At 36.4% G+C, this 10,970-nt stretch overlaps 2 protein-coding genes and 1 pseudogene across 3 annotated transcripts; 1 reads left to right on the top strand and 2 right to left on the bottom strand.

The window, feature by feature from the left end:
- Positions 1 to 241: 241 nt before the first annotated feature.
- On the top strand, positions 242 to 3,432 carry LOC143555194 (putative purple acid phosphatase 20). The gene is made up of 5 exons (XM_077044791.1): positions 242 to 378; positions 1,259 to 1,550; positions 2,257 to 2,828; positions 3,067 to 3,155; positions 3,240 to 3,432. Exons 1-5 carry the CDS (start codon positions 244 to 246, stop codon positions 3,430 to 3,432), a joined length of 1,281 nt encoding a protein of 426 aa, XP_076900906.1. The 5' UTR covers positions 242 to 243.
- An 892-nt stretch (positions 3,433 to 4,324) lies between these two features.
- Positions 4,325 to 6,348, bottom strand: LOC143555193 (uncharacterized; annotated as a pseudogene). The gene is made up of 4 exons (XR_013139163.1): positions 6,082 to 6,348; positions 5,792 to 6,002; positions 4,728 to 4,995; positions 4,325 to 4,662 (listed from the first exon to the last, which is right to left on the bottom strand). The product of XR_013139163.1 is annotated as an uncharacterized LOC143555193 (transcript).
- A 1,987-nt stretch (positions 6,349 to 8,335) lies between these two features.
- Positions 8,336 to 10,609, bottom strand: LOC143555182 (uncharacterized). The gene is made up of 5 exons (XM_077044783.1): positions 10,501 to 10,609; positions 9,394 to 9,656; positions 9,092 to 9,303; positions 8,737 to 9,004; positions 8,336 to 8,646 (listed from the first exon to the last, which is right to left on the bottom strand). Exons 1-5 carry the CDS (start codon positions 10,601 to 10,603, stop codon positions 8,350 to 8,352), a joined length of 1,143 nt encoding a protein of 380 aa, XP_076900898.1. The 5' UTR covers positions 10,604 to 10,609; the 3' UTR covers positions 8,336 to 8,349.
- Positions 10,610 to 10,970: the final 361 nt, after the last annotated feature.

The following is a 10,970-nucleotide window of genomic DNA, read 5'->3' as shown; positions in this document are numbered from 1 at the left end:
AGACTTATGTCCAGTTAGAAAGACGAAAATACCCTTGGGTATAAATCCTTTACAAATGATCCAAAATAGAGAAGAATAGTCTATTATGACAGACTGATTGATTTTAATACGTGGGTGGAAAATGTCAAACTCAAGCAGATGGTTTCATCAAAATGTTCTTTTCTTTTGACCAATCATAATATTATATAATGATCATGATCATGTCTATCTGTTCCTGTTTCAGTAAAGCAACAATTTAATCCTATGAGTTTACATAGGCTCTGGGTGCTGGTGGTGGCCGCTGTATTCGCCGAAGCAGCGGCATACCACCGCCCTCCGCCGCGGGAGAATCTTGATTTATCACTACCTGAAGACTTTGATCCTACCACTCCACAACAAGTAACAAATATACATTTCATTTGCTTCATTTATTGACTAGGGGTATGAAAGGGTCGGTTCGGTTTTGGGTTAAAACCGAACGAAATGCCGGTTTTTGAGTTCTTCTAAGTTGTTTGATTTTTTCGGTTTTGGCACTTGGGCTTGAAAGTTTTGGCTGAAAAAAAAGTTGTCAGAAATTGTGAATTTGGACCTAAATTTTTTCTGTTAATTATTGATTAATTGATTGTTGTACATTTGAGCAAAAAAAAAAAAATCCGGTTAAACTGTACATTAAACTACGATAAATTACTTAAAATTTAGAATAAAAAAATCTTTAAGGTTGTCTGTTTTTACGAAACATAAAATCAAACCATCGGTTTTTGTTTTGATATGGTTATTTCTGTATTTTTTTGGGTTTTTTTCGGTTTTGGATCGTTTTTTCGGTTTTATGCACACCCTAGTGTGCACGGTTCGCTTTTAATTGGTTTTGGGCTGAAACCGAACCAAAACCCGAAACTTTGGTTTTTGGATATTTGAAAACTGGTCGGTTTCAGAACTTTTAGTTTTGCCATTTGAGCTTGAAACTTTTGGCCCAAAATAATGAACCTGGGTCTAAATCATTTTGTTAATTAATAAATAATTGGTTGTTATACATTTGTGCTAAAATATATGAGTTACATATTTATTTAATTATTATAAATTACTTAAAATGAAAAATGAAAAAAAAAATAAAACATAAAAATCTAGAAATTTGGTTTGGTTCGGTTTGATTTTTTCGTTTTTTATTACACGCAAAAACCAAAATCGAACCGTAAGTTTGGTTTTACAAAACCATAACACCAAAGCGTTTCCATTTCATTTTTATTTATTTTTTTTTGGTTTTTCGGTTTCATGCACACAGGTTCATGTATCGTTAGTCGGTAAAGATAGAATGCGAATTTCATGGATTACCAACGGCCATACTCCGGCCACCGTACACTATGGTACATCGTCGGGGAAGCAAGATTATTCGGCTACCGGAACCGTTACTTCCTATGAACATTTAAATTACACATCAGGTGAAATACATGATGTAATAATAGGTCCATTGGATCCGAGTACCGAATATTATTACCGTTTTGCCACTAGTTCGGCCGACAAGTACTCTTTCAAGACTCCTCCGGCCAAATTCCCGATCAAGTTTGCCATTTCAGGTTACAAATTGCATGAGTTTGTTTACAAGATGAGAAACTCTCAAGATCGGCTCATTAAAAACTCGAATCGAGCCAAGTTTAAATATATACGAACCTAAAAATAAGTTTTTGTTAAATAAATAAGCCAAGCTTCATTTATCAAGCTTGAGCTGACCCTCGAGTCTAAATGAGACTGTTGTTAATATTACTTTTATTTAGCTATTAAAATATATATAGTTGTTATAATATATAAAACTATGAAATATATATATATATATATAATCTTATATATAAAGTTTATTAATAAAAATGTATATAAAAATAATTATAAATATTTATAAGTTAACTAATAAACAATAACTAAACAAACCAAGCCCGAGCTTGAGCTCGAGTTTTAGAAGTAGAGCTCGAAACGAGCTCTTGTAATTTAAAGGAGCCGAGCTCAAGCCTAGCCGAGCTCGGGCTGACTTGAGTTGTTTAACTTGTGAGAACTCGATCTCAACTCGTGTCGATCACTATATATAAAAGTAATTATAAATGTATATTTAAGTTAATTAATAGTTAATAAATGAACCGAGCCGGAGCTTTAGAAATACAGCTCGAAACGAGCTCGTAGCTCAAACTCTTGTAACTTAAACGAGCCTGGTCAAGCTCGGGCTCCACTCGACTCGAATAACTTACAACCTCAACTTCAGATGCTGACATAAATAAATTGGGAAATTAATAGGTGACCTTGGACAAACTGGATGGACAAAAACTACCCTTGAACACATCTCAAAATCAAACTATGACGTGTTTCTACTACCTGGAGATTTGTCGTATGCTGACACGGTGCAGCCGTTATGGGACTCTTTCGGCCGCCTGGTGGAGCCGCTAGCTAGCAAGCGGCCGTGGATGGTGACACAAGGAAACCATGACAGTGAGAACATCACCGCCATCCCAACCACCTTTATTGCCTACAATGCAAGGTGGCGCATGCCATTCGACGAGAGTGGTTCAAGTTCTAACTTGTACTACTCGTTTGAGGTCTCAGGGGTTCACGTCATCATGTTAGGTTCCTACACTGACTTCAGGCTAGGCTCGAACCAGTACAACTGGTTAGAGTCTGACCTGAAGAAAGTTGATAGGAACCAAACACCGTGGCTCGTGGTGCTTATTCACGCGCCATGGTATAATTCTAACTATGCTCATCAAGGTGAAATACAGTCGGTTGGTATGATGGAATCGATGGAGGGTTTGCTTTATAAAGCCCGTGTGGATGTCGTTTTTGCAGGACATGTTCATGCTTACGAGCGCTTTGTAAGCTACTTCCTTGTGAAATAAATCTGAATGATCACTTTTAACTTTTTTAATAATCTTAATAACCCGTCACTAGAAAAACTCACAGTCCCATCAATATCCTGCTAACCATGTAAAACTGTACTATACAGCCGATACTGGCAGGTGCCTTTAAGGGGTTAAAAACAAAAACAGTTTTTCTTTTTTTTCATAAACCAGTCAGACGATAAACGAACTAATTTATCTTCTGTTTTGGTAGAACCGTGTTTACAATCATAAAGCTAATAACTGTGGTCCGGTGCATATCACAATCGGGGACGGAGGCAACCTCCATGGTCTTGCTAGCAAGTGAGTTGACTCGATCAACCGACCGTTTATCACTCTACTACTCAAGTTCAATCATTAACAATATTGGGAAATCATGTTTTGCAGCTACACGGAACCACAACCAACAATATCTGCGTTCAGGGAAGCGAGTTTCGGGCATGGGCAATTCGAGGTGGTCAACGCAAGTCATGCTAAGTGGTCGTGGCATAGAAATGACGACGATGTATCCGTTCACGCAGACTCCGTGCCTGTTATAAGTCTTGTTTTTGATCCAGCTTGTAAAACGATAGAAACATGAAGTCATTGTCTTATATTTATAAGTTTATTTGCATTGTTATCCCAAAATGGGTAGATACTGAGAATACAATACTTGCTACTGAGTTTGGATTCCATTTACCGACTACATGTGAATGAAATAAGTTATTTGGCATAATTGCTAACAAAACATGTCGTGTTGAGTTAAACGGGTTGTGCTCGACCTGACAAGTTTAATACGACTACTAAAGCTGCTTAATATACATGCCTGCATTTTTCCAAACCGGGTCGGGTTTTGGGTCAATAAAAAGTCAAAACTAGTTTTTGCTCAAATTGGCTTTGGTTCCAAACTAACTTTTTAAGTGAAAAAGGGTCGGTTCATTCCAAACTGGTTTCTGACTAGTTCGGTTCGGTTTTAACTGGTTTGATCAAAGGAGTTCCCAACCCGGCTTCAAACCTACCGTTTGGGTTGGAACCGTTCTGGTTCCAGAACTCTTTTTTTGGACCTCTTGCTTAATGAGTGAGCCAGAGTTGAGCTAGTCGGCTCGGTTTGTTTTATATAATAAGTTGAAAAACAAGCTTGAGCTCTGCTCGCAAAAACCTCAAGCAAGCACGCTTAAAATATTAAAAATAAATATTTAATATTTATTTAAATATATATGTAAAAAAATTAATATTATTTATTCTGTGCTTATCTATAAATAGAATTGGACTACAATCTATAAGGATTAAAATTTTCGAGCGAGTTACAAGCCACGAGCTTTTTGAACAACCTTCACAACTATTGAACTTGAACACGACATGCCATTTTGTTAAGATTTAGAATACCAACTCATTTCCATATGTCTTAAAACAATCAATTTCAAACCCTGAAGCGTAATATTAAATAACAGTACTATTGAATAATTTTAATAATAATAATGGAATGTTTAACACATCAGGAAGCTAAAAATAATGTCCAAAACAATATTATAAACTAACTTTGGCCAAGTAGAAGGGCTTTTAAAATGGCATCACTAATCCCATCAGCATAAGGGAACATATGGCCCGCACCCGCGACCTCATGATACTTTATCCACGGAAGTTGCTGAGCTATATATCGTTGCAGTGTCACGGGCACAAGAGTATCTTCATCACCCATCCATATATGAACCGACCCTTCGTTTTCTGGAAACGGGTTCTCAACTTCTGTTGGGTCAAATTCCCATGAACCGAACCCAATATTCAAGTCTCGGTGGACAGACTCGTATTCTCCTTGTTGTCTTACTTGTTCCTATATAACACACGAAAAAAGGTCAAATGGGTCAATGGTAAATCAAGAAATTGCATTTATAGTACCTCAACACTGGCTCTGCCAGCTGTAAATATTGGTTTGAGTTCTCTATCTTGGCGGGAAAGAATAAGAGGGCTGTGAGCAATAACGGTTAGACTAGGAAACCATTTTTGGGTGTTCCACCAGTAGGTTGATGACGGGGAATGGTGAGCGACACGTAGACTCCATTGATCTTGAAGAAACTGCTTCGAAAATGCTTGTTGAGATAAGTTTGATGGTAATTTTGGCCACCAATAGTTGATTACTGGAGCTATAAGAGCTGCTCCTGCTAACCTGTTTTCATCAGGTATATGTGATAACTATAAGTATATTATAAATACAGTTATTAACTTGAATGAACAGTAATGTACATGTTCCATAAGTATTGAAGCATTACTAGCTTTTATTTTTTTTTTAAGTTTCAATTTCACGCTTTATACTAGAAAAAATACACATTTTAACATTTCACGCTTTATACTAGAAAAATTATACATTTTAACCCCGTTTAATTCTTAAATAATATTTCTTATATCTTTTACTATTATTTTTTTCCTAATAACTTGCTTTCGTTAAATAAGCAAAAAAAAAACAAATACACAGGTGTTCAGTTTTATTTTCTGAACATTATGATATAAAATTTATTAAAAACGGAGTTGTACACAAAATAAACTATACAGAGTACAGATACCGTACTGGCACCGTAACGAACCGAACTGATACCGAGATTTCTGTCTCTGGACCGTGGGAGATGGCTTCTGTGGTCTGTACAAGTCTTTCGGTACAGGTATTCGTTTTTATGGTTTGGTTTCCGATTTCGAAAATATTTGCTTACTGAATTTGATTTTTCTCTGATAACTTGCATTCATTAATATTTTTTAAAATCTAAGTACACAGTTATGTTTAATTTTCTTTTCAGCATTCCGATTTTAATTTTATTGAAAACAGAGTTGTATTCAAAATAAAAGACTTTTTTGACCAAATTGAGCTGATACCAGCTGAACAATATAATATTTCCCTTATCGCTGATGTTGACTTATTCTAATAACTTGTATTCGTTAATTTATTTAAAAAATCTAATTTACACACATACCTGTGAGGAATGTATTTCAAATAAGACCAACCCACTTGGCCGCCCATAGAAAACCCGACCACATAAAACTTGGATCCGAGTTCAAGTTGATCAGCAAGTTCTTCAGTATCCAAAGCCAAACTCTTTAACGTTCGTTTAGGATCCGATCACTCTCTCCATAGCCTGGTCGGTCAAACGACACAATATAAATCCCCAATTCTTCAATCAAAGCCTGCAAAAGTCAACCAAGTATTTAGTCAAACTTAATACTGAAAGTAACAAATGATCAACATGATACAAAAAAACCATACGGGAGATGCTCTCGTGGCAATAACAGCATAATGCTTGACAGAGTCGAACCCATGGACATAAATTATTTTGTACTTTGCTGATTCTTTTGGGACACCGTATTCTTTATAGGATAAATATCTTCCGTCACAAAGCTTGATTCTTGGTGTTGTTATTGGAAGCCCGTCTGGTGGCCCGACTTTCTTCGGGGCAGGTGGACATGCTGCTTGATAAGCCCATGCTAAAAAGCCCGTGAAGAAGACGAGTAGAAATTTCAAGAAAATCCCTGAAATGTTTCAAGAGGTGTGAGGATGTGAGCATTGAAACTGAAATGAGCAGATATAAATTTGACCCGGATTCGAATGCCATTTTTATTTTAAACATTCGAATTCGACTCGATTCAAATTTAGTTATCAGATTTCGAATTGGATACGAATTTGCGATTTTTGATTTGATTCAAAATTTGAATTCAAATTATGCATTTTATTTTATGCACACACATATAGAGAGAGAGGAACATGATTACAGAAGAGCTTCTAATAAGACTTTAGTTTCTAACATTTGATATGCAATCTAATGATCAACCTACGAAACATCACCCTACATCAATAAATGTATAAATTTCGAAATTCATAGTCTAGTAATCGGCTTTAAGTTCTTGTATTTGATTTCTAGTTCATTTAGTTTTTTACTTAGTTTAATGGCTTGTTATTTGATTTTAATTTCTAAAGCAGTTTGTCTACTAGGGTGTTCAGTGTTCGAACTGGACTCGAAAAACTCGTAATTCGCTTCGATTCAGTTCGAGCTCGAATCTAGCTTCAAAATTTCAAAATTTGAATAATTCGAGTCGTTGAACACCCCTAGTTCAAACTTCAAAGTAATAAGTTAAACTTACATCCAAACACTCCCTAAAATTTCTGAACACATAAGTTCCCAATAAATTTTATTAATTAGAACTAGGGGTGTAAACGAGCCGAGCCGAACCGATCTTGACTCGTTTCGACTTACCACTATCAGAGATCGAGCTCGGCTGGTTACAAGCTCTTCTTCTAAAGCTTAAGCCCGGCAGTGAGTTGTTTCATCAAGCTCAGGATCGACTCGTTTATTATTTATTAATTAATTTTATAAACATTTTTAATTGTTTTCATATACTCTGTGAAAATCTTAAATGAGTGTAAGCTCGGATCGAGCTCGGGTATGCAGTATGAAATTAATACATAGAAATCCAAAAGAGGTAAAACATTAAAATACACAAGGCTCGTTAACGCTCGACAAGCCTAAACGAGCTTCCCCTACAAGGCTCGAGCTCCTGCTCGATAACTAAACGGGCTTTATTTGAGGCTGGGGCTCGTAAAAGCTTGGCTCGTTTCGAGCTCTAATTTATTGATCCAAGCTCACAAGCGGCTCGGCTCGTTTAAATCCCAAATTAGAAGAGTTGCAGAGTCAAATTGGGCATGCGTATGAATCATAATTGAGATTTTGATGGCTAATTTAATAATCAACAAGCTATGATTCATATATTTATTAAAGATTTAAGATGATGCTCTCTAGTAATTGAAGACTAAAATGAATCATTTGACCAAAAACGTCATACAATAAAATAAAATCTTAATTAATTTAGATTTGACAGAATATGCTAGAATCTGAATTGAACCTATAATATTAATTGATGACGAGGAGTAACTGAGAGGAAAGAAGAAGAAGAAGAAGAAGAAGAAGAAGAAGAAGAAGAAGAAGAAGAAGAAGAAGAAGAATTGGATTTGGAGCTCTTGGTGTGGGACCTAGCTGATGCTGCTGATATCTTCTTCTTCTTCTTCTTTACTTCACCAGCCATTGTTGTAATTGTAGTTGTGAGAATGAATGAAGAGAATAGAATATGATTTGATTCAGTTGGTAGGATACAATGGTGTGGTCAAACTCTTACAACATGAACCAAAATCGAATGAGCACTTGTTAAGCATTTTTCAATCGAGCATTGAGTAGCTTGAAAATCTCTACTAGAAAGTAGCTAGAGGCTGATTAGAAAGGGAGCTTAAGGAAGCATAACACCAAAAAGAAAAAAATAAAGAAAAATACAAAAGAACATTGATCTATGTATTTTCTATATAAATATCACACCATGTATCACTTCAAATTGAGCCATTTTGATGTTACCTATATACATAAAAAGTTAGAAATCCAAGATACCCACATTAAAAAAAAGACTGGTGTAACTGAGGTTCAACAACTTACACAATGGTTTGTTCAACACATTAGAAAGCTACAAAGTGAGTCCAAAAAACATATTTAAACTAACTTTGGCCAAGTAGAAGTGCTTTTAGGATGGCATCACTCTTCCCATCAGCATAAGAAAACATATGACCCCCACCCGTCACCTCGTGATACTTTATCCATGGAAGTTGTCGAGCTATATACCGTTGCAGTGTCACGGGCACATACTTATCTTCATCACCCATCCATATATGAACAGACCCTTCATTTTCTGTAAACGGGTTCTCAATTTCTGTTGGATCAAATTCCCATGAACCGAACCCAATATTCAAGTCACGGTGGACAGACTCGTAGTCTCCTTGTTGTCTTATTTGTCCCTTTATAACACACAAAAACAGAAAATAGATTATTATTGAAATAATATAGTTACTGTGGCATATTTGGTCCACAAATTGCATTTTTATTACCTCAACATCTGCTCTACCGGCTGTATATACGGGCATGAGTTCTTTGTCTTGGCGGGAAAGAATATCTGGGGTGTTAGTCATCCAGGTTAGACTAGGAAACCATTTTTGTGTGTTCCACCAGTAGGTCAGTGATGGAGAATAGTGAGCGACCCGTAGACTCCATTGATCTTGACGAAACTGCTCTGAAAACGCTTGCCGAGACAAGTTTGATGGTAATCTTGGCCACCAATAATTAACTACTGGAGCTATAAGAGCTGCTCCTGCCAACCTGTTTTCATCACATATATATGACAACTATAATTAGCTCAACTTTATGATACCATAAAAGAGTAACATTAATGATAACTTATGATACCTGTGAGGAAGGTACTTCAAACAAGACCAAGTCAGTTGCCCACCCATAGAATATCCGACGACATAAAATTTGGATCCGAGCTCTAGTTGATCAGCAAGTTCTTCGGTATCCAAAGCCAAACTCTTTAACGTTCTTTTAGGATCCAGATCACTCTCTCCATAGCCCGGCCGGTCAAACGAGACAATATAAATTCCCAAATCTTCAACCAAAGCCTGCAAAAGTCAACCAAGTATTTGGTCAACCTTAGTCAAACTTAACACTGAAAGTAACAAATGATCAACATGACATGAAAGAAACTATACGGGAGATGCTCTCGTGGCAATGACAGTATAATGCTTGATAGAGTCGAACCCGTGGACATAAATAATGTTGTACTTTGCTGATTCTTTTGGGACACCGTATTCTTTATAAGATAAATATCTTCCGTCACGAAGCTTGATTCTTGGTGTTGTAATGGGAAGCCCGTACGGAGGCCCGACTTTCTTCGGGGCGGGTGGACATGCTGCGTGATAAGCCCATGCTAAAAAACCCGTGAAGAAGACGAGTAGAAATTTTATGAAAAAACCTGAAATGATTCAACTTTCAAGTTCAACTTTAAAGTTCAAACTAGGGGTGTGCTTGAAACCGAAAAAACCAAACCGAGCCACAACCAAAACCAAAACCTAACGGTTTTCAAAAACTCAAAAACTGACATTTCGGCTTTTGGTTCGATTTTAGCCTAAAACCGAATAAACCAAAACTCAAAAATTGACATTTTGGTTTTTGGTTCAATTTTAGCCTATAGAGTCGAACCAAAACCAAATGACTCAAAAACCGACATTTTGGTTTTTGGTTTGATTTTAGCCTGAATTGAACTAAAAACCGAAGAACCAAAACTGAACGGTTTTCAAAAAACTCAAAAAACCGGCATTTCCATTTTTGGTTTGGTTATAGCCTAAAACCGATCCGACCTATGCAGATCCGTTTAACTATTAAAAAACTTTTAAGATTATATTTTTATATGTGTTTTTCCATTTTCGATTTTTCTGAAGATATACTTGTATTTTCAATATTTTTCATAACTTCTTTGAAAAAAATACTCATTTACTTGACTGAGTCTACCAATTCGTTTTTTGGCCGTGTTAGGGGATTTACAGGTAATGGCTGAAACCTTTGACACGAATAATAAAATGGGTTGGGTTCGGGACCCAACACGATTGACACAACCACAACCACAATAACAACAACAACAGTTGCAGGGTCAAATTGGGCATTTCAAAGTGTGATTCATAATTGAATACTAACAGTAACACCCAAATGAAGTTGAAGATTTAATAATGAATCAGTTGAGTTGACCAAAAGCGTGAAATGAAATGAAATCTTAATTTGGTTTGACTTAAACATAAATTACAGCAATTGATGGGGAGTACTGGCTGATGGAAGAGAAGAAGAAGAAGAATTGGAGTCGGAGTTCCTGGTGTGGGACCTAGCTGATGCTGCTGATATCTTCTTCCTCTTTACTTCACCAGCCATTGTTTTAGGTGTGAGGAATGAATAAAGAAGTGATAATGGTTTGATTTATGAGTGATGCCAAATATGTGTCTTTCTTTCATTGATCGTACCCTAAGCTTTGCTGTTGGTACCATCGAGTTTGATAAAAATTGTAAGACGATGTGGTTATGTAACCCACACTCGTGAACACCACTCGATGACTGCAAGGTCGAGAGTAACCGGTAATCTAGGAAGCTAAGATGGTTTAAGAAAGGAAGTGAATACAAGGAGCGTTCGTTTGTACAATGATTAAGCAGGTTTCGGAGACGTAACCTTTTTAAGGGAGAGAGACTTGTAACTAGAGGTGCACAAATCGGTTTTTTTAAAAAAACCGGTTCGGTTATTAACC

The sequence above is a fragment of the Bidens hawaiensis genome, unplaced genomic scaffold (genome assembly GCF_021521415.1).
Source record: "Bidens hawaiensis isolate Kalapana, Puna unplaced genomic scaffold, B.hawaiensis_p1.1 tig00018012_1, whole genome shotgun sequence".
NCBI lineage: Eukaryota > Viridiplantae > Streptophyta > Magnoliopsida > Asterales > Asteraceae > Bidens > Bidens hawaiensis.
This window is presented reverse-complemented; position numbering and strand designations above follow the sequence as displayed.

Excerpts from the sequence above, each read along its gene's own strand:
- LOC143555182 (XM_077044783.1), bottom strand. The coding sequence starts at position 10,603 with ATGGCTGGTGAAGTAAAGAGGAAGAAGATATCAGCAGCATCAGCTAGG. Across the intron at positions 9,657-10,500 it reads TTCTTCTCTTCCATCAGCCA|GTTTTTTCATAAAATTTCTA; the intron begins GTACTCCCCATC and ends GAATCATTTCAG. Across the intron at positions 8,647-8,736 it reads CCGGTAGAGCAGATGTTGAG|GGACAAATAAGACAACAAGG; the intron begins GTAATAAAAATG and ends TGTGTTATAAAG.
- LOC143555194 (XM_077044791.1), top strand. The coding sequence starts at position 244 with ATGAGTTTACATAGGCTCTGGGTGCTGGTGGTGGCCGCTGTATTCGCC. Across the intron at positions 379-1,258 it reads ATCCTACCACTCCACAACAA|GTTCATGTATCGTTAGTCGG; the intron begins GTAACAAATATA and ends TCATGCACACAG. Across the intron at positions 3,156-3,239 it reads CTCCATGGTCTTGCTAGCAA|CTACACGGAACCACAACCAA; the intron begins GTGAGTTGACTC and ends CATGTTTTGCAG.